This window comes from Cloeon dipterum, chromosome 2, assembly GCF_949628265.1.
Source record: "Cloeon dipterum chromosome 2, ieCloDipt1.1, whole genome shotgun sequence".
In the NCBI taxonomy this organism is placed as follows: domain Eukaryota; kingdom Metazoa; phylum Arthropoda; class Insecta; order Ephemeroptera; family Baetidae; genus Cloeon; species Cloeon dipterum.
The window spans coordinates 4083663-4106917 of NC_088787.1; the positions used below are offsets into that span (position 1 = coordinate 4083663).

General features: G+C 39.6%; 3 protein-coding genes across 3 annotated transcripts; 1 reads left to right on the forward strand and 2 right to left on the reverse strand.

Annotated features, from left to right (window-relative positions):
* Positions 1-5653: 5653 nt before the first annotated feature.
* On the reverse strand, positions 5654-8950 carry LOC135936658 (RCC1 and BTB domain-containing protein 1-like). Its single transcript, XM_065479544.1, has 11 exons — positions 8754-8950; positions 8436-8576; positions 8156-8376; positions 7943-8101; positions 7106-7344; positions 6938-7044; positions 6735-6880; positions 6274-6401; positions 6118-6215; positions 5935-6065; positions 5654-5876 (listed from the first exon to the last, which is right to left on the reverse strand). Exons 1-11 carry the CDS (start codon positions 8839-8841, stop codon positions 5658-5660), a joined length of 1677 nt encoding a protein of 558 aa, XP_065335616.1. The 5' UTR covers positions 8842-8950; the 3' UTR covers positions 5654-5657.
* Positions 8951-11097: 2147 nt separating this feature from the next.
* On the reverse strand, positions 11098-12479 carry LOC135936901 (protein mono-ADP-ribosyltransferase PARP12-like). The gene is made up of 2 exons (XM_065479906.1): positions 11889-12479; positions 11098-11683 (listed from the first exon to the last, which is right to left on the reverse strand). Exons 1-2 carry the CDS (start codon positions 12294-12296, stop codon positions 11291-11293), a joined length of 801 nt encoding a protein of 266 aa, XP_065335978.1. The 5' UTR covers positions 12297-12479; the 3' UTR covers positions 11098-11290.
* Positions 12480-20198: 7719 nt separating this feature from the next.
* LOC135936506 (RCC1 and BTB domain-containing protein 1-like) lies at positions 20199-23015 on the forward strand. The gene is made up of 11 exons (XM_065479336.1): positions 20199-20411; positions 20473-20622; positions 20689-20906; positions 20962-21123; positions 21172-21428; positions 21489-21580; positions 21637-21803; positions 21863-21987; positions 22043-22140; positions 22196-22326; positions 22380-23015. Exons 1-11 carry the CDS (start codon positions 20339-20341, stop codon positions 22596-22598), a joined length of 1692 nt encoding a protein of 563 aa, XP_065335408.1. The 5' UTR covers positions 20199-20338; the 3' UTR covers positions 22599-23015.
* The last annotated feature ends 240 nt before the right edge of the window (positions 23016-23255 follow it).

A 23255-nucleotide genomic window follows, 5' to 3' on the forward strand; every position in this document is an offset into this window, starting at 1 on the left:
TAAATCGGATTTCAAGTAAGGAGACAGCCATTACCATTTGAAAAGCACGGTAGCTTTCAAGCCAAGTTTCTCAAAAAATTACAGCGCTTCTTAAATCAATTTAGGCTTTAACTGAATTCTTGCATTGGCAACAAGCATTTTCCAGGCTTTTCCAGTATCATTCCTCTTTAAGAATCGGAATATCCTTTGCTTGAGAGTCTAAAATTATGTTTCTAAATTTTTTACCAAATAATTCTTGTTTGAAAATAAGTTTTTCATAAGTTTCTCGAGATTCTTGAACCCTTTCGTAGTTCAAATAATTTAATTTATTTAGCCAGAGGCTGGAAATAATTCATTTGAAGCGTTTCATTTTTCCAAAGCGAAACAACTTGAGGAGAAAATAATTTATTTCAAAAAATTCGAGATTGAAATTTAAATTATTTTAAGTTTAATTTTACTTACCAAATTGCTCAGAAAAAATGTACCGACAGCCAGCACAAGCTCTAGCGAACTAAAAGCACGTCTCGTAATAATAAAAATGACCCTCTACTTTTATTATTTAATTATTGATTGCGAAACATCCACTCTTGTATTGCACAACACTTTCGTCATTAACTTTGTAGAAACAACTAATTGATTGCGATAGATTTTCAACAGTCATAGGTAAATATTAAAATCAATACAATTTAAAAATTGTGTCATCTTGAAGCAAAAATGATTAAAATTATAGCCATAATTGTCATTTACATCGTCTCCTCTCCCGAGTTCCTGACAGACGGTAATTCACTGGCTGACAATATTTAACAAAAACATTTTGTTTTAAATGCTCCGCTTATTAAAAATTATAATTATCTATCCAGATTTTTAATTTACCAGTTTTTTTGTCTGGAAATTTATAAATTTGTTGCGTAGTGTTTTAAATAAAATCAAGCTGAGAAAAGCAACACGTGTTTTTCTTGCTCTTTTGACACGCGTGGTGTGTTTTGTTTTGGAAGAACGAACAAAGCACGTCAAGCGGGCAGTGAGTATATAGCAACGCATGCTCGCTTTTTTTCTCGGATGACTCTCAACCAGCAATCGCTGCATGACAGCTAAATTTTGTCTCTGCTTCTAAGAAATAAAATAGAACATATTATGCCCTCTCTCAAAAAAATAAAACAAAGTAAAAAAAAAACAATAAGAATTAGTCGCTATTCAAATCAAATTATTTTATTTTCAGCCTTTTCACATACCAATTGGAATTTTTCTATTTATTTCTTGAAATTCTACTTCTTTGGCCGCCCAATTGATGAAATTTGTGTACTCATTTATATTTTGTAACTAATTGTAAGCAAGAAAGTGACAAGCACGCAGTTGTAAAAGAAAATAAACAATTGCATCGATTCCTTGCTGACGAAATAAGGAAGATTCGAAATTTTATTTCTTCAATGTCGTGGATCTTGGAAATAACAAACCACGAAAAATTTCATCGATATCTTCTTCACGACGTGCGGCATTGCTGCTTTTATTGTGGCGACTGATGTAATCTCTCTTGACAGCCGCGCTCAAGTCGACAAATTTCTCCCGGAATCTTAGGGGAGAATGCCAACAAAATTTATAAGCCAACGCCTTCAGACCCTGAATAATTTAAGTGAGTCAATTGTGGAATTCAGTAGGGAAAAATTAAAATTACTCACGTTGAAGCCGTGCAAAACTGCCTTGTCGTAGTAGAGACCCACATTGTCCAATGTCAAGTTGTTTTTCATGAAATTCGCGCACTTCTCCTTCAGGCCAGTCATTTGGAAAGCATCAGCCAAAGCAAGAAAATCTAAAATTGTATTTTTAAAGATAGCATTCCAATTCAACCACCTCCGAACAGATGGTGCCACTGTTTTATAAATATTTTATTTGCGAATGAACGTAGGTGCCATCTTTTGTCATTTTTTCTTATTACCTATGACTGTTTCTTGATTAATTTTAATCTCGTCCGTGTAGATGTATTTCAGAAAGGCGTGGAAAACAACATAGCTATGCTCCGTAACCAACTCTTGGCTGAAATATTATTTTTATTTATAACAATTCTAGTTTTAAACTATTTTAAAACAAACCTGTCACTTCTCTTGAAGATTTCTCTGAATTTCTCGCTACGCATCATCAGAATCAGCTTGTGGACGTGAATTTTCTTTTCTTCGACAATAAACGTGAAGTCGGAGTATTCCTAAATTTAATTTTAACATTTCTAAAAATTTTAAAGGCACAAAAAGTTTACCGGATTATCAAAAAAGTGCACTGAGCACGTAGTAAGCAATTCAGCCTTTGGGATTTTCGGTCGCAGAGGTCGGACCGTGGCTGCCGGAGTGGCAACAGTCGCATAAACCTCGTCCAGTGAAGAGAAATCTGTTTTGATTGGCATCGCTTGGGTAGCCAAGTTTGGGTCTAAATCATTAAATTATAAATATTGTACGTTTAAAACTCGAACAGTTCGTGTCTTCTTACCGCAGTATCCCCAAATGAAGACTTGGCCATCTTCGTTGATCGCGGCATTAGGGCGCAAGTAACAGCCGGAGGCAGTAATGTCCGTAATTCTGCAGAAACAAAAAAAGGTGAGCGAGCGGCCATATTGTGATTTCTTTGGTTTAAACACCGTCTTTTACGAAGTTTCTGAGCACACCAATCGATTCTTGAAGGTCAAATTAGGTAAAGTGGATGTTTTTCCGACCAAAAAGCTGAGCGCGACTTTTTCCCGCCAAAACAATATATGCGAGAACTGCGCATGCGTCAGAGCTGGCTGCATCTGACAATGAAGTCATTCGTAAAAGCGGTCTCTGCAAGTGCTCAAACCAGCTCTGACGCATGCGCACTTGTCGCAAATACGTTCATATTGTTTTGGCGGGAAAAAGTTCGCACGTCACGCTGGACGTTTTGGTTGGAAAAATATGTATTTTACCTAATTCGACTTTCAAGAATCGATTGGTGTACTCAGAAACTACGTCAAAGAATGTTTTTAAAAGTTTCCACTTTCGACAGACTCCTGAATTAAAAAAATTCTTTGAAATTTGACGGTTATATTTTATATTCTTTCTAATATACCTGCCCATGTTTTTCGCCACCAACTTTGGGTAGTAGGCGTCTCTGTGACTTCGTCCTGGTCCTAGGTTCCCGTAAGTGTTTTCTCCCCAAGCATAAACTTGTCCATCGCGGGAGAGAGCAAGGATGTGGCTCAGTCCGCATGCAATTTTGGCGATTGGGATGCCTTCCAAGGCGAACATTCTTTCTGGAGCAAGATGATTGTCACCATTTTGCGCGCCCGAGCAGTGAACCTATAAAATAAGCAATAATTTATTGGAATTTTGTAGTCCGTGATGAAGAATTTTTATTTTAACGATATAAAAATCGATTAGTCGCTCCGCAAACACGTAATTTTAAATTTTTCATTCATAAAATTGTTAAAGACCGTCTTTGACGAAGGTTCTGAGCACACCAATCGATTCCTGAGGGTCGAATTAGGTAAAGTGGATGTTTTATTCTGATCAAAAGGTGCAGCGTGACGTGCGAACTTTTTTTCCCGCCAAAACAATACGAATGTAAATGCGAGAAGTGCGCATGCGTTAGAGCTGGTTTGAGAACTCGCAGAGAGACCACCTCTACTTATGACTTCTCTGTCAAATCCAGCCAACTCTGACGCATGCGCACTTCTCGAAAATAGGTTCATATTGTTTTGGCGGGAAAAATGTTCACACGTTTGCTCGGAAAAATATCCATTTTGCCTAATTTGACCCTGAAGAATCGATTGGTGTGCTCAAAAACCTCGTCAAAGACGGTCTTTAAGGAGGAAAAAATAAATTTTCATTTTTACCGCTCCTGTGTCGTCAAGTGCTGCTGAAATTTCGTAACCACAAGAAACTTGAGTGATGAATTTTGAAGCTAATCCTTTCACCCTTTTTGGTAAATATATATCATGTCGATCGAAGCTCCAAATGCCGAGTTGCCCGATTCTATTAGAGCCGAAAGCGAAGACCTAAACAATTTTATTTAGAATTGAAATAATTTAAATGATTAATTATTTTGAAACCTCTCCAAGGGACGTCAGAGCCAAGGTGTGGGTCTCGCTTGTGGCCACTTGCACGACTCTCTTCTGCTCCAAATTTCCCGCAATTTTGGTTGGCGTCTTGATTAAGTCTCGTGCATCTCCAAGTCCAAGCTTTCCCCTAGCATTATTTCCCCAGGTGAAAACCGAGCCAAACGACGTAAGAGCGAAAAAGGACGGGAAGCAAGACTTTCCTTCACATTCGATGCCTTTAATTTAAATTTTAAAAGAGTATGAAGTAAATTAAATATACAATCTATTAAATATACTTGTTATTTTCTGTCCGCACAAGGCTTTGATTTTTTCCGGCTTCCTTATTGGCAAATCATTTCCTGTGCCCAAGCATCCATATTGGTTTACGCCATAACCATAAACTTTGTCGTCTTTCGTCACGTAAATCACATTCACATTCATCACATGTTCTTGGCATCCTGAAATACGATTTAATAATCTAAATTTTCTAATGCAATTAATTCATATGCTTGAGAAATCGTTCAAAATTTAATGCTGGATCATTTCTCAAGGTTTACTGACATTGACACACACTTACTTAAAACGATTGCAAGACTGATAGACGACTTATTGTTGAGTCGCCGTAATTCTGGCCACTTGTCCAAGCAACTTATATCCGACATTGTTTCAATTTTTAGCACTTGGTATAAGCTCTCTCTGTTGGAAAATAAAAACATTTAGCTTTAGGAAAAGGAATGCAGTATAGAATTGGAATATCATTTGCTTTAGAGTCGAAAATAATGTTTCTAAATTTTTTACCAATTAATTCTTTTTTTAAAACAACTTTTTCATAAGTTTCTTGAGATTCTTGAACCCTTTCGAAGTCCAAATAATTTAATTTATTGAACTGAAGGCCAGAAATAGTTCATTTGAAGCGTTTAATTTTTCCAAAGCGAAACAACTTGAGAAGAAACTAATTTATTTTATTTTAATTAATTTTATTTTAATCAGGATATATCAAACTTAAATTTCCAATTCTAGAATAAAGTAAAATAGGGAGAATAAGCAAAAATGCTTGAATTGTAAATGAAAAAAAAATAGAGATAGAAATTTAATTTATGTTAAGTTTAATTTTACTTACCAAATTGCTCAGAAAAAATGTACCGACAGCCAGCACAAGCTCTAGCGAACTAAAAGCACGTCTCGTAATAATAAAATGACCCTCTACTTTTATGATTTAATTATTAATTGCAAAATATCTACTCTTGTATTACACAACACTTTCATCATTAACTTTGTAGAAACAACTAATTGATTGCGAGAAACTTTCAACAGTCATAGGTAACTATGAAGTAGTACAATTTAAAAATTGTGTCATCTTGAAGCAAAAATTATTAAAAATATTGCCATAATTGTCTCATTGACGTTTAGAAAAATTAGCTATGACGGAAAATTAACCAATAAGAAATTAAAATCCACATTTCTTCATTTTACTTTCGAAATTTCTCTATTTCATGGTACATTTTCAGAAAAGCAAAGTCAAATCTAGTTTAATTATTCAAAATTTTAATTTTTACCAAATTTGGTGTTATTTTTATCAATACAATTATACGGTATTTATTTTAAATTAAAAGTGATCTTTTATTTTTCCTATACATATTTAAAAAGTCAGATGATTCTGAATAAATCGACGTAACGGACATCGTTTTCCGCTGCTCGTTGGAGTCTGTGATGCAATCACCTTTTTGAGGATCTCTCTTCTAAAAGAACGATCGCTGAAAACTCTTTCATCATTTTCTTTCAATGTTTTGGAGAAGAAGGCGCTTTTAACCTCAGCCTCGTGGTCCAGGAAAAAGTCGAAAATGGTGTCCTCCAGTTCCTAAAATTATTTAAAGCTCACTTTGAGGTTTAAAATTAAATAAAAAATATATATGTACCTCAAATTTATGAAAACGCGCCACTTCATGAAAAACAGCTACGTTTTCCATATTCAGATTTTGTTTGGTGTACTTGATGCACGCTTCTTGAATATCAGCCACCAGAAAGAAGCAAGAAAGCCCGATCAGACCTAAATTTGATAAAATAATAATTGGAGAATTTTTAAAATTAATCTTTTTTACTGGTAATTATGTCATCATTGAGATTAATCTCATTTGTGTAGAAATATTTCAGAAAAGCGTGGAACGCCTCGTAGCTGCTACCCTCAATGGTTAGCTCCCTATTAAAAATTATATTTATTATCGTTTAAAAATAATTATCTATATTTTATTACATACCGTACGCTACTATCCTTGAAATATTTCCCGTAAAAAATTGCTCTGAAGACGGTGCTTCGCATCACCAGAATGAGTTTGTGAACGTGGATTTTCTTGCCTTCGACGATGAACGTGAAGTTGCATGTTTCCTGCAGATTTAATTTGCAAAAAAACAATCAAACTCCATTTTCAATCGAACAGGTGGGTTAAATAATTTTTCTGACCAAACTTAAGTGAACACGTTGCTTTGGCGCGCGCACGCTTGAACCTTTTGGTTACTGCTGTCCAAGTCCAAAGGCGTCACCTCTCTGACGTCACAGCAATGCTTCGGGCTTGGCATTGACAGCTGTGACGTCAGAGTTAGCGACCAAAAGCGCGCCAAAGTAACGTGCGTTTTGCTTTGCACCTCGGCTCGCAGGTCCCTAAACACTAAAATTATTTACCCAACCTATTTCGACCCTCAGGAATCTAGGGATAATTACCGGATCTTCAAAGAATCGTTCTGCAGTGGAATTGATCGAGTCGAATTTCGGTCTCAAAGGTCGGGCCGTAGCTTCTGGCTCTGTAGCAGCGAAAACCTCGTCCAGCGTCGAAAAAGAGGTGAGTTCTGGGGTTTCGCTTGTCAAGCCTGCGATTTGATTCAATTTAATTTAACAGTTAGTTAAAATATTTAATTATCTCTTACTTGTAAGAGCTCCCCAAACATTGAATCGGAAAACCTGCCCGTTTTCGTTGATTGCAGCGGAAGAGTGATGAATCTCAGGGTTTTGGCTCGCGGCAATGTCCGTAACCCTAAAACAAAATTATTTTTATTTGTTCTACATCGTGATTGGTAATAATTCTGATCATGTACCTGCCCATATCTTTAAAAACATGGATCGCAGGACCTAGCCTCTGCTCGACCAGCTGGTCAGTCGTGTTGTATCCCCAGGTGCGAACCTCTCCTTCGCGAGACAGAAGAAGGGCGTGCGTTGGGCCGCAAACAATTTTGGAAAATAAGACGCCCTCCGAGCCAGGCGCGATTCTTGGATTGGGGAACAGTGCTTGCGTGCTGTCCACTTCACCGATTTGAGCCTTGCCCCAAGTGATTACCTATATAATATGATTTTTTTTATTAATATGATGATAATGAACCGAGAAAAACCATTTAAAGAATGCCTTTGGCGAAGTTTCTGAGCACACCAATCGATTCCTGAGGGTCGAATTAGGTAAAATGGATATTTTTTCCGTCCAAAAGGTGCAGCAAGACTTTTTTCCCGCCAAAACGATATGAGAACGTATTTGTGAGAAGTGCGCATGCGTCAGAGCTGGTTTGAGCACTTGCAGAGAGACTGCCTGTACGAATGACTTCTTTGGCAGATCCAGCCAGCTCTGACGCATGAGCAGTTCTCGCAAATAAGTTCAAATTGTTTTGGCGGGAACAACGTTCGCATTTCGCGCTGCGCTTTTTGGTCGGAAAAAATATCCAATTCACCTAATTCGACCCTCAGGAATCGATTGGTGAGCTCAGAAACTACGTCAAAGGCAGTCTTCAAAGAAAATAATCGAAGAACCGTTGGAATTTTTTAAGTCGGTCACTGCATTAGTCATTTAGCGAGCAATGAGAATAGATAGCGGCCATATTGTGACGTCACCAAGTGTCACGGCCCTTGCCAAATAATTAAACAGGGCTTTGATTTTCAGATTTTACCTCTCCTGTGTCGAGAAGGGCGAAGGACATGACGAAGCCACACGCGACCGCGGTGACAAATCTTCCAGCTAAAAGTCCATTCACTTTTTTCGGATGTGACGTGTCCACTGTGTTTCCGAGGCCTAGTTGTCCGTAGTCATTGGAGCCAAAAGCGAAGACCTTTATTTAAGTAAATAACTCAGAAGTTTTAAATTATTAAAAAATTAATCGAACCTCTCCATCTGAAGTTAAGACCAGGGTATGACTCTTTCCACAGGCGACCTGGACAACTCTTTTCCCCTCCAAATCCCCTTCTACCTTGGTCGGAACCATCGTGTACTCCTTTGTCCCCAGTCCGAGCTCGCCCCTTTCGTTTTTGCCCCACGCGAAAAGAGTGCCAGACGAGCAAATTGCGAAAACTGAGAACTTTGTTTTGAAGCCTCCATGCTCCAGACCTGATAATATTATGAATTCCAATAAAATCACGAATTAATAGATTTTCTTCGATATGTACCTATGACATTTTGTCCGCAGAGAATTTGGATTTTCTCCGGCTTTGTGTGAGGCTGCGTGTCTCCAATGCCGAGGCATCCGTTTGCGTTGATGCCGAATCCGTAAACATCGTCATCTCTCATTACGAAAATTGCATTCCTTCCTGAAAATTTCGACAATGACGAGAAATTAAATTAAGACAGCGAAAGTCGGAAATATATTAAACGCTTAGTTAATAATTTGAAATATTATTTAATGGTTGCGCAAGGAGTTATCACACCACTAGATTCATTTTGAAATATATTTCACACTATTACGAATTCTCATAAAAAGTAATTACCGAAAACGATGGCAAGGCGGATGTTCTGCTTCACCTCCTTACTCAGCAACACAAATAATTTCCATTTATTCAGGCAGTTCGACGACATCACGCCGAAGTATTTTTCCTAACGCAAAAAGAGATATTTTGAGATTATAGCAATGAGAACACCAAGAACTTCAAAGCCATTTTATAATTTAAATAATAATGCAGTTGGTCATGAAGCTGTAATTTATATAGCTGCAGTTTATTCTTGGAAGCAAGAGCATTTTTAATTTTAAATTGGATTTATTGCAGCAATTATAAAGACATCTAAAATACAGAAATTGAGATAGCAAACATAATTACTCACCAAAACGGACCGCAATTAATCTAAAAAAGGTTGATTTGCGTGGTTTGCTGGCTGTGAGCTCGATTTATTTCTGAGGAAGTGCTGCTTCTTCCCTGGTTCACTCACTAAATGAGAATGACGGGCTCGTAACTTTGTAAGCTCAGCTACAAGGTTGATTATTGCATTTTATTACTGACTATTACACTTATTAATTTTTACCCAATCGTATTGAGAAATTAAATAATTTGGGAGTTACTGAGCAACGTTTGAGTTCATTAATTTCATAAAAATAGCTTCCCTTGAATTATCGTAATAATTAATTGAATTAATTTTCTTGCTCAAAAAAAAAAGTAATATGTCAAAAGTCTTTGGTCTTGACTCACTCTCGGTTTTTTAAATGAAGAGTTATTTTGAGTCTCGATCTCGAAACCTACCTCGTTTTTTTGTCTCTTTTCTGTTTCTAAAAAACTATATTTTCATGGGGACCTGTGAGGAAAATAAATATCAAAGCAGAAAGAGCGGAGAATGAATGAGAAATAGTGTGTGTCGCGTGTCGCAATTAATGCGTGCGCGGCGATGCGAGGAAATATTGTGTTTTTATGACGAAGTCTGGGGCAGTGTGAGCGCGCTTCGGCCGAAACAGCGTACTCTTAATGAAAGCGAGAAGGCAGTCAGCACAGAGACCGGCAAGCGTAATGATTTTGCAAACAATTTCGTTGCAAAGAGCTGATTAATTAATTGTTTGCCATCAGGAAAAGTGTTCAGAAGCTCTTAATTTTAACAAAAAATTACTTTTTTAGAAGAGTAAAAAGAAATAAAAATGTTAGATATATAAAGGAAGGGGTGGAAAATTGAAGCGGAGCATGTTACAAAAAAATCCAAAGAAGCAGATGGAAAATAGGAAAGACCGAATAAAAGTGCATATTTATTTAAACAAAAAACTAAATAAATTATCGAATTAATGAAACCCCAGAAGAGTGATTTCGAGTTGTAAAAAGAGATTCATTGAGTAGTGTGAAATGCAAGCTGTGCGAGGCCGGCTGCTTGCCGCGCAACTCGACGCTTTGCTCTCTCTCGTCTTTCACACCGACTCGATCGGCGGGTAAAGCACCAAGCAAAATCTCACGTCATCATTTTCCTCCAAAATAGCCAGTACAAAAAATCAAGCAAAGTTCATTTTTCAGTATTTTTGCCATTCTTCTATTTTTTGGGAATATAGAATTTGAAGAATTTTGTTCTATATATGCATCCAATTTTAATTTTTAAAGTACACTATATCTCTGCTTTTACCTTTCTAAGTAAGCTTCAACTCTAAAAATGATTACAATTATTTGTTATAAAATTTACAAACAAAAATCATATTAACTGTCAAACCAACAGCATGGATGAAGAGTTCAGCCAAACTGTTTTTCCAGTTTCTATCTTGGTTGGCCACACGTCGGTAAACGTCCATGATGGCTTCCCTCTTGACTCGAAACTGTGCACTGCTTCAACCAGATTCCTCTTGCAATAATTGAAGCAGAACTTCTCGAGGTCCTAAAATGTCAAATTTATTAATTATTTCAAAGACGAGGCTTGAAACTTAATGTGCAATTAATTTAAAATAAATAATTTCACTCGCTTTTCAATTCAATAACTATTTTTTTCTCAAAACTGATGAAATGCGCCAGCAGAGAGCGTGTTTCCATTTTCAGCGCTGCAAACTTGAAGCCTCAAATTAATCGTTAAACCATTGAATATTTATCATGTTTTGGAAATAAATTATCTGAATAACCCCCGATAATAATTAAAATTGTTCCTGCATTCGATGCAAAAATCTGGTTAACGACTTATATTGCGTATATTTAAAAAAAGAGATTCAAAAGTAATGTGAACTGCATGTTCTGCGAAGCCGTGCCTGGCGTGCTCTCGTCTTTCGCGCTGACTCGGCGAGTAAAACACCAAGCATAAATCCTCAAATGGACATTTCCTTCCAAAATAGCATTCTGGAGAAGAGCAGATTGCGCATAAAAAATTAAATGAAGTATATTTTTGGTGTTTTTATTCAGTATGTTGCCAATCTTCTCTTTTTGAGGGTACACAAAAATTTCGTTTTATCTAATTTTATTTTGCAGCGGCCAATATAGTATATATATTGGCCGCTGCAATTTTTTACGAACACAAATCCCGTAAATAAGACAAATTCAAGTCCAAGTCTCTTTAAACTGCAGCCTCACGTAAAAATTCATCAGATGTGAATGACATATTGGGGATAGAACTCGTGGTCGTGGTACTTGACGATGGTGTTTCTGCCGTCTCCGGTGGCGTCGGCGCAGGGGCCGGGCAGCCGGGTGTCGCGGCTGCCAGTCGAGACGCCGCCGACCGGCACCCTTGCCACCAGGAAGCACCGACAACGGCCCTGCTTGGCGAACCTGAGGCAGAAGGTTGGACTGCTCGAGAAGTAGACGCCGAGGCCGTGCCGGTGGCCAACGCGGCTTCCCGCCAGCCGCCAGTTGAAGTTTTCCTTCACGATGGACAAAACCTTTTCGTAGCTGGTGGCGTGGAAAAGCAAAAACTCCTTGCTCCCCTCGCTTTCTATCAGTTTCAGCTGGTACTGCAGGTACAGGTAAGGATTCTCCACCTGAGGAAAATAAAATAATTATTTTTTCTGAGACGGTTTTCCAATAAATAACTTAATTTTTGGTATTTCGATTTTTTCCAAAGAAAATTTAAAGGCTAGTTGAAAATTTCAGCCGAATTTTGTGCAAAAATGGTAAAATTTAGAAACAATTTTCAAGTTATATAATTTAAAAAAATCATTCCACTTTAATCGCCCTTTGTCTCACCTTTTCCATCCCTTTGACAACAATTCCGCCAATTTGTAAATTCAGGTTGTTGATGATGCACTGGTCGCTAGGAGAGGGCTGCACCCTGACGAGGCCGACGTGTCGAAAATCGCGGACACAGGTTGGAGACCAGTCAGGTGGCAACAGCCCTTGCAGCTCGCCGTCAGTAAGGGTGCGGGTGGGGTAGGCCTGCAGGAAGGTGGTGGTCACCTTTTTCAGCACGACGGGGATGACCTGCGTGTTGTACTGCATCTGCTTTTTCGCCCTCTTGCGACGCACGCGGGGTGGAGCGAAGAACGAGGGGGATGATGAAGAAGGCGTGACTCCCAGTTGGAGGGAGGAGACGGATCTCACGGGGGAAGGGGGTGGTTCCGATTCGCTTCTCCCCGGGCCGCAGCCACCGCACATAGTAATTATTATACTCACTGTAGCTGCAAAACAGCACGCACGCGGTTTGAGCAGTCACTAGATGAAAAGCGGGCACGCACACACAATTATAGCCTTGAGGCGCTCGCATTTCGCATCTTTTTCTTCTCCCATTCACTCCCTCCAAGCTTCAAAGCCTTCAAACAGTGCGTCTCGCAGCAATGTGCAAAGTGCGTGCCTGCTGTTCGCCAATGAGATGGCGGGATTGAGTCACGTGACTGCTTGTGCTTCTCTGCTTTCGCTGGGTGTGGCCAGATGTCTCTACCGTCGCCTGCTAATGACGCAGTTTTTAGCACAAAAAAAATACTAGATTTTTAATTATGTGCGTGAAACCGAGAAATGTTCGGCGTCGGAACAGCTGAATAGGGGGGCGTAACCGAGGGAATACAACAAAGGCGGTGCGCCACACCCCCCATGAGCGGCGAGCAGTGCACTCTTGCCTGCCGTGTCTCTTGGTCACGCCCCCCTCTTCCGCTGTTTCCCAGGAAATGTGATTAGTGCGCATGCGTAGTAATCATGAAATAACCAGATGTTTGATTTCGAAATAGATTCAAATTGTTTCTTTTACTAATAAAATTTTATTTGGTAATATTTTTTGGAGATATTGTGCGATAATTTTTTCCAAAAAAAAAAACACATTTTAGGGCATTACGTTTGATGTGTCCATTTGTAATCGCTCTTCCACTTAAAGGTATTTTAATTTGACAGTTTGATGACTCTGGTAAGTGAATTGATTAACACAATCGTTTTTTGAATATTTACACCTGTTTCAAATTCGGTAGCATTTGGTCCAGAATCATCTGGAGCGAGTGATTTGCTGAATAATGGAATAAATAAATATTTTTGGCGCAGCTATACAGTTTTATTGACAGTAAAATCTCATTTAATAATAGGTTCGGAAATTCGGGATTAACGTTTCATTAAAAAAATGCATGAAAAAGCAATAAAATTTGGAAAATTTGCAAGTCCGTGCGTTCCTCTCTCCCAACTGTTCGCTCCTTCTCTCGCAGTGTTGCCAGTTGCCACGCTTTCTGGCCTTCTGGCCGGGAATGTCATTCATTCATCCATGCATTAGTGGCGCTGTCGGCTGCCTGCCTTCCCCCTCCGCCAGGCCATTCATAGTCGCTGACGTCACTCGCGTGTCGCGTGCCACTTTTGATGCGGGTTGCATAAGCTGCTCGATTTGCAGGCGGCAGGAAACCGCAGCGCTATTATTTTTTACTATCAAGCCTCAATAAATCGATTTGTTGTCGCATTTCAGTAAGCTCTTTTTGCTCAAAGATTCGTAACCTTTTCATTCCTAATTGTAAGCCACACAAATTTATTTGAAAGGAAATTATAAAAATCTTACAAAAGCAATCTCATTTTTTCCATTTTGCTTATTATGCTCAAGTAAAGAATAAGAATTGCATTGGATATTAGTTTTATCTCTAATTATTTAAGCTGCATCTCAACAACTAGAGTTAACTGCAGGCAAAAATTTGAAAATCATCAAAATTATGCTGAATTTCGACACCGCTGGGTGAGAATTTCAGGTATTTCTCCGCTTCAGACTCTTCAGAGAACGCTTGCGTCTGGATTTTGTTTTTTTTTTCACCGCCTGTTACATAGACTGGGAGAATTTCAAGGTTATTTGCCGTAAAAAAAACATTAAAAAATGTGCAAAATATGAATATTATTGTCTCGGTAGTTCATAATTTGGATTAATAATTTTTATGAGCTTGGATGGTCGAGTGTAATGAATGGGGGCTCAAATCCTTGTATACTACTTCTGATCGCCTTGTCGCAGAGGTCAACGTGAGAATTAAATTAAAAATATTTTTCTTTGGGGTTTTCAGTTGACGCCAGTCGTTCGCAAACAACTCGGCATTCCGTTAACAGATAAGAAGGCCTGCGGGGCTCTGAGCGGGAGATTAACACGTCTGGACGGACGTGGTTTCCTTTGACGTTGGCAAAAACAATTTATATAGATAAAAATATTATTCCGAAAGGAGGGCATTTGCCGTATTAAATTTTGTTAACATTTTTTAATAATAATTTAGATTAGGCATCTATGAACATTGAGCAGAATAATTTTTGTCACTCGAAGCATTTTAACAGCTGTTTTTGGGGAACAATTAAAATTAAAGAAAATCCCAATGAAAATTTTTAGAGGGTTTTTATTGAAATAAAACTGACTGCTGAATTTGGTCATCACCTATGGCAAGACTTTCAGGTATTGCTCCTCTTCAGAATGCTTTTTGTTTGTCTCTACCTTTGAAGGTCTAGCAGGTTGGACGTATTCACAATGTTGCTCTTTTTCCACAGGGCCAACGTCGTCGTACTCGGCTGAAAAAATTTCCGCATTCGGAGGCATGCCAGTAAGAGATGAAAAAACAGGTCTCGTGCAGAGTTCTGGAGGCTGCGGCGGGTTTGTCACGTAATCGTAGTGCAACGTGGTTCCAATTTCCTCGTAGATGTTAATTTCTGCTGGTGGCGCGGGCGCGACGTCATCGTACTCCTCGGATTGCGCAGGGACAATGGCGCGGGAATCGGTGTTGCTCTGCCTGCTGTTCGATTTTTGCGACATTTTCAGCCTCAGGGCGAGCCAGAAAACGATGCCGCCGCACAAGAACAAAATGAGCACCAGCGTACCGATCACAGCGACCACTATGATCAGAGTGACGTCAGCTGTTTGAATTGGTTGGGGGGAATTGACAGTTGTTGTTGTTGTTTCCGTTGTTTCTGCGGCATGGTAATTTGGGGTTGCTCTGGACTCATTACCATAGCTAGGTTTTTGCACAGCATATTGCTGATAGTTAGCTTCATATCCTCCCTTGCCATATTTCGCCATATTGGTGGAGTCTGAAAAATTTTAAATTTAAAGACCGTCTTTGACGAAGTTTCTGAGCCCACCAATCGATTCCTGAGGGTCGAATTAGGTAATATAGACCTTTTTCCGAGCAAAAAGTGCAGCGCGACGTGCGAACTTTTTTTCCCGCCAAAACAATATGAACGTATTTGCGAGAAGTGCGCATGCGTGAGAGCTGGCTGGATTTGACAAACAAGTCATTCGTACAGGCGGTCTCTTTGCAAGTGCTCAAACCAGCTCTGACGCATGCGCACTTCTCGTTTATAGCTTCATATTGTTTTGGCGGGAAAAACGTTCTTCGTTGCACTGGACTTTTTGGTCGGGAAAAATGTCCAATTTACCTAATTCGAACCTCAGGAATCGATTGGTGTGCTCAGAAATTTCGTCAAAGACGGCCTTCAAACAAGACCCTACACGTTTTTCCTTGAAATGAATAAATAAAACGATTTGCCACTTACTTTTCGAGCAGGCCGCAGAATTTGTTATGCATTTCTGGCGGTCTGTTTTTCTTGTTTTATATAAAATCCCTTTCCGTTTCGTGATAAGAGCAGGATGGCCCACGCTTGCGTGGATATAACACGTTATCATGCAGCCACAAAAACAACGACCACTATTTCAAATATCAAATAAGCAAGAGCGGAATTTATTCTTAGCAAGTCAATTATAAAATATACGCTAAAACGTAAACACAATATTCGATACAAATTGTCTTTTTGATTTAAATTGCCATATTCCCGGAAATATTGGCCCTTTTTTTCTGTAAAAGAAAATCAAAATTGTTTATTAAACAGTCGTCGATTGATATAGCAGCGTATGTTTTTCTATTATACTCCCAACAATTTATTTTATTGATTGAAAGCCACGGGCAGCTGGTCTACCGCTACCGGTCGTTGCTGACGAAAGAGGTTTTTAAATATCCGTCTCTGCATGCGAGCGATATAAAATCGGGAATTTTTCTCCAGAGCAGACGGAAACACACTCGGTGATAAGCACTTTATCGCTTCAGCTTGGCGCAAATACGCTGGAGTAAAAAATTGTGTTGGCTTTTGTTAAAAAAATTAATTATTATAACTTCTCCAATACCAAAATATCTTAAAATCGATATAAAAAACGGTTTAAAGAGTTAAAAAATTATTAATTATTAGCGGGGCATTTACTTTAAAAATCATTGATATAAAATGAAGGCGGGGAAGTTTAAATGGCAAATTATTATTTTTTTTCTGAGGTTCCAACCTTCATAAAAACATTAAAAAGCTCAATTAACCGACAAGGATATTTTCCCATTATTAAAATTTGATAAAAAACGCTCCTGCCTAAAAATTAGGAAAATTAGCAACACTCACTTTTTACGCCGCGAGCAGACTCGCAGAATGTGTTTGGAGAAATTGATGTCTTTAATCCTTTTCTCTCGCCGATAAGAGCACGACTGACACACGTTCTTAGTTGCCACAACAGAAAGCCTCAAAAGCGGAATCACTTTCGATTGTAAAACAAAGCGGAAGCTCTCTGTCATAATTTTATTTTCATTTATTTTCTCTTCGGCTCTAACCTATTTATGAGAAAATGTTTATAAAGAGATTTTTAGTTAATTGTTTAATAATTTTAGTAAAAATTTCAATTCATTTCAATTTAAATTAAAAATAGGGCAGATGACCCAACTAGGCCACAACAAAGTTAAAATTTTGGAGTAAAATAAAATTTCAGGTGAAATATGGTCACCTATGGATTAAAACCAGAATGCGCAATCAAAGCCATAAGAGAAGAACTCATGGTAGTATTCATTGCGTGCGGCTTTGTTTCAAGTTATGCAACCGGCCTTGCGCAAAAGCAAAGCAGGTTGCCTAACTTTTCTTATTGTTAGTTTCATTTAAAGTGTATGGAAAAGGCGTGGATGGCAGAGTGCTGGGCTGTATGCGCTGTAGACCTACGCTACATGGCCATACGCTGGCCATGTTATTTACCCTCGCGCGATCGCTCAAAAGCCACAAAGCACTCTCGCTGACAATGAGCAAAAAATAATTTCATCGGTCCTATGTGGTTGCTGGTCTGGTCGCTCCCACGTTTAGGGTAAAGCGTCACTTGACGCGTTGCCAACGTGACCCAAAATTTGCCGGCTTACTTTTACCAATTATTAATTGATAAATCGCGGGTACAAAGCGTAGTCCCGTTTCTGTGTCCCGATGTTATTGTTAAAAGTGATTAAATTGTATTTATTTATTTGAAGTGGACAGCAACTAGAAAACTTATTTTAAATATGCAGGAATTCATTTTTAAATTGAAAGTTACACGATTGTTAATTAAATAAATCCGAGTTTTAATTTGTACGCACGATATTCACCTAGGAAATTAAATTAAAAACTGCCAGCGGTGACGTTACAAAGGGGAACGCTTCCAGAATATGTCCAGCAGCGTCCAAAAGAATCAAGTGGGTCGGTGGGGCGAATGTCTCACGCGTCCAAAATTTAGAACGACAACAAACACTGCAAATGCCCAGACATTGCACTCATTAATTTGGATACTATTAATCGGGACGAGAAACAAAAGAAACACCAGAATATTATCAAATTTCTCTAAATTTATTCAAAAAATTGTTAAATATACGTTACATTGATTAATTAGCGAATACAATATTAATCCTTATTTTGTACAATCGTCCGTTTTTCCAGAGATCAAACAGCTTCAAACTTAATTAATAGGGAAAGAATCTTAAGAGCAAATGGAAAAGTTAACAGCAGGGTATTCCCACTCGCGCCACGGGCGCAAACAGGGTCCCTCTGCTGGGAATTAATTGGGAAAGGAATTTAAGAGGAAATGTCCCTTAAAAAAAGGCATTTCATTTATTACGCTACTCTCTGTTCTTCAGAATTTGAAATCTTACACTTTCATCAGAAGCGTCCAATGCGTCTAGAGACTCGATTTTGCGACATCAGAGGTCAACAGGCAACAGCATGAAGCACACGGAACAGAATTAATAGTTTCCAGAGGCGTCCGTGCGGCGCCCTGCAAACACAATTCGGTTCCCTTCCCATCTCTCTTTGGCTGCTGTATAATTAACAATTGATTGAAAATCCCGCATTAGTGCTTTGTGATCGCAATAGAAGGACAGCCACTGCACTGTCAACTTAAACTAAATTTCCCATTTTAAGGAAAAAAATTAATCACGTTTTTTGCTGTCTCGAATAAATTTAAAAACTAATCATGTATAATTTAAATTATATTGACTTTGTTGCGCAGAGAGCTGATTTCGCAGGCGGAGCCAGAAGAAGGAGGCGGAGCCAGACTGCACAAGCGCGCATGCGCGGAAAGGAGTGGGAGCGAACAAGCGACGTTTTCCCCCACTCCTTCCCCTGTTTTGGTGACTCTGGCTGCTGCTTCACTTCTCCTACTCTCCTTACTACTCTCATTAGTCTTTAACTGGCAGCGACGGGGAGAGGACGTGCGCTGTGCTGGTCTGCAGCCGTGATTGAGGGACCAGCGACCACCAGGCGACTATAGAGGACCACGGCCACATTCAGGGTGAGTCTAATTTCTTTTTTCATTCCTTTCTCAGCAGGGTCGTGCCCGCCTGTGTTTTTGACGCTTGTGGGTGCGACCCTGCTGTTTCATTTTCTCCTTAATTTCCCCTTTTCTACTTAATTTCCAGCAGGGTCGTGCCCGCCTGTGTTTTTGACGCTTGTGGGTGCGACCCTGCTGTTTCATTTTCTCCTAATTTCCCCTTTTCTACTTAATATCCAGCAGGGTCGTGCCCGCCTGTGTTTTTGACGCTTGTGGGTGCGACCCTGCTGTTGCATTTTCTCCTTAATATCCCCTTTTCTACTTAATTTCCAGCAGGGTCGTGCCCGCCTGTGTTTTTGACGCTTGTGGGTGCGACCCTGCTGTTTCATTTTCTCCTTAATTTCCCTTTTTCTACTTAATTTCCAGCAGGGTCGTGCCCGCCTGTGTTTTTGACGCTTGTGGGTGCGACCCTGCTGTTTCATTTTCTCCTAATTTCCCTTTTTCTACTTAATTTCCAGCAGGGTCGTGCCCGCCTGTGTTTTTGACGCTTGTGGGTGCGACCCTGCTGTTTCCTAATTCCCACACTGCAAGTCAGGGGTGTGAAAATGTCAGTGTGCTGCATTGAGAAAATCTCATCTCACCGCACGTCACTATTCATTGTGTGGGAGCTATTTCTTGCACCACTCAGCAGTGACATGCGGCGGGGTGAGATTTTCTCATTGCAGCGCAGTGACATTTTCTAACCCCTGACTTGCAGTGCATTGCATCACAGGACCCTCATGTGGGACGTTGAAGTTGAGCGCGATGATGCCAGTTTGGAGCCGGGACTCTGCGTTTGCGACGTCGCGATGATGCTACCTGGTGCTGCGCTTCGCCTGCCTCCTCACGCCGCGCCGCGACCCTCTTGCTGCAGCTCAACCCCCTCGAGGGTGGACGTGCCGAGTAGCGAGTGGCAGGTTGGCAAGACGAAGCTGTTCCTGCGGAGGAGTGGCGGTCGCAGGTGGTCAGCACCGCAGGCGCTGGTCATTCAGCCGTCAAAGGTGAGTCAACGATCATTTTTAGTGTCTAATTTGTCAAATTTGGGTTCGGCAGAGTTCGCGAGGGTGCGGCGGGCGGCGCTGACCATGCAGCACGGCATCCTCTTCCTCAGACAGTGCCGCGCCGCCGTCGTCATCCAGTCGCACCTCCGCGCGGCGTCTTCTGCAATCCCATTCCGCCTATTATTCCCTATCCCTACGCGCCCAAACCATTTAAATGAGGAGGCAACGAACGCTGATTGGCTATTGGCTGAGCAGTGAGCAGTCAGCTTCGCTTTCCGCAACATTGAAGTAGTGTAGTGTACATTGGATCTAGATAGAGAGCAGGTACTTCAAAAAAGAGATAGCTTAATTGAGTGAAAATAAGTAATTTAAGCTTAAAAAATCATTCTTAGCTATTATTAAACGTACAGTTTTGATTCAAAAAGAAAATTTCTTGTTTTGTTGGGAAAAATGTACAAAATCATTTTTACTCCTTTGACTTCTACCCATTCATTTGTGCTTGATTTTTCTAGAAAGAGTTAGCGTGAACTCGGAACAGTCAGCTCCTCTAAATGTCTTAAGATCCCGAAGATCCTCGTGTGTGCAAGTCAAATTTTGGAGTCTGCTTTTAAATCTTGCATCATCATTGCTGTTGTGACATGGCCACATCGTCGGGAAAACGGACCAATCCTGGTTCCAAAGAACGAAAGATTCGTACAGCATTCGTATTTGGTAAAGTACCATCGAATCGCTTATCCTAATTCACTTTTAACTTGGAACAATTATTGTTCAGGTCCAAACGGAGAAAATACGATTGTTGTGTTCGAAAATGATGAGGTGTTTGGTCTCGGCAAAAATCAAAACGGGTGTCTGGGAACTGGCGGAACAGATGAATTGACGGCGTTCGCGCGCATTGAAAAATTGTGTGGCAAAAAGATTGAACGTACATAAATGAACACAAAATTTATCTGAAGATTGAAAATAATGCGTATCTCTATTTATGTTAAAGGGTTTGAATACGGCTCCTTTGACAACAAATTCAGCATTTTTGCCATTTCGGCGATTGGCAACCTTTTCTCATGGGGAGAAAACAGCTATGGCCAACTTGGACTAGGGACGGAAAGTTACACCAGAGTTCCCACCAAAATTCGGGTGTCTTTGGACTGGAATGTTGTTCGAGTTGCCTGTGGAAGGTATCACACACTGGCCCTGACAGTTGAGAGACAGGTAATTGTTTTTTTATCAGACTTTGTATATTTATTTAATTTAAATCATCATGCAGGTGTTTGCCTTTGGTCAAAATCTGTATGGCCAACTAGGTCTGGGGTTGTCGGGTGGTCTCGTGACGAATCCTCAAAAGATTTGTGGACTACTTCGGGGGAGAGTTGTCACTTCGATTGCATGCCAAGCTCTCTCTTCCTTTGCTCTTTTGGCTTCAGGAGAGGTAAAAATACTAATTAAACAATTCTGCATTTTATGTACATTGTTGCAGATTTTGGCTTGGGGTTCCAACTTGAATGGAAGGCTGGGTTTGCCTTTGTCTCAAACGGAAACTCCAAATACTCCTTGCGAAGTCGAGGGCCTGAATAAGATTTCCATTTCACGTGTCGTCTGTGGAGACCATTTCACACTGGCTTTGTCTAAGGAAGGAGCCATTTACGCCTGGGGAGGAAACATGTATGGCCAGTTAGGAAACGGCTTAGAGTTTGTCAGGACCCCAACCATTATTTCTAGCGAGATGGGTGCAAGGTGAGACAATTTTTTAAAATAATAATTGCACTAAATCTCGAATTTTTAAATTAACTACAGGGTGAAAGACATTGATGTCTCCCGCTTTGAGGATCACACGTGTGCAGCAATAACTGAAAATGATCAGGTTTACATGTGGGGCAGCCAGAGTGGTAAGTTTTAAAATAATTAATAACCAGCCATATTATTAAATCTCTTTCATTTACAGGAATAACCATCAAGAAACCAATCCGTACTACCTGCTCGTCTTTGGACAAAGTTTTCTCTGATGCCTCGTCTTCTGCAGTGTCTTGCCAATTGAAAGGGATGATGAAAGAACAGGATGCCAGGGAGGACTCAATCATTAAGTGCATCCAGAAAGGGTTTGACAATCCTGTAAGTTCTCATTTCACTTATTCCTAGAAAATTTCCACAATTTTTAAATCTCGCTTCAGGAAACAGCTGATGTTACATTCATTGTCGAGGAAAGGAAAATCCACGTGCACAAATTCGTGTTGATGATGAAAAGTGTTGTCTTCAAGAAACTATTCCTAGGAAATTGGAAGGACAGCTGCGCAAAGTAATTGCGAAATTGGGCAATATAATATGTTTGAATCTTGAAATTGTTTCCATAGGGAGCTAAATATTGAGCGGTACAGCTACGACTCCTTCTACGCTTTCCTCAAGTTTTTCTACACCGACGAGATGGATTGCACACCAGAACTGGCTCCTGGTATGATGGCCTTCTTTAAATCTTATATCTTTGTTCAAATTCTATTTCTTTGTAGAAGTCTTCGCTGCAGCCCATTTCTATCGAGTGTCTGGCCTGATGGAGGAGTGTGAAGAGATCATGAAATCCAATTTGTCGGTGAAAAATGCAGCTGCCATTTACGAGGAGGCAACTTTATGTGGAGCCAAAGTAAATGTTTTCTTGGAAAAGTCTTGGAATTAACAATAAATATGACATTTTAGGACCTTGAGAAGTTCTGCTTCAATTATTGCAAGAGGAATCTGGTTGAAGCAGTGCACAGTTTCGAGTCTGATGAGTGCAAAAGGGAAGCCATCATGGACGTTTACCGACGTGCGGCCAATCAAGATACAAACTGGAAGAACAGTTTGGCTGAACTCTTCATCCATGCCGTTGGAACTACATTCAATTTGATTTCTCTCTGCAAATTTTCTTGCAAATAATGTGAGTTATTATTTGAGTTCAAGCTTGCTAGAAAGGCAAAAGCATTGAGTGCTTTTTGTAGTTTATGGAATTTCATTTAATCAGCATTTGAGATTCTTAAATGATCCAGGCTGGAAACTGGAAATCAAAACAAAGTTGATTCTTTTGAACTAAAGGTTTACTACTGTTTATTCAACGAATTTTTCCCACCAATATTGTCTGTGAACTGCTTTTTTTATTTGAGTTGTCTACATTCCGCTCTGGTAATGGTTTGTGAGCCACCTGAAGTTTGTATTATTTTTGGATAGAATTATGTGAACATGTTTCACTGCGATACATGCATGAATTTGATACTGAATTATTTTTTAGAATGCTACTGCTCTGGTGGCACTCGAGCAATGTAACGTTTGGAATATGAAATAAATTGGACTTGAAGTCACAAATCAAAAATAAATTTTACTCCAATAAACCCAGGGAAAGAAAGTGCATAAAACTTTATTTTATATTTATGGAGGATGCGTAGGTCAATTTCAAAGAATTCGCAAATATCAATTTTGTGCAGAACTAAACGCCTTTTAAATTTATTTATATTTATCAGCCCCTCAAAAAAATCCTCTTGTTTACAGTGGGTGTGTGTTTAGAAAATAAAGCAACAAGAAGGTCCGAGAGACTCCAGC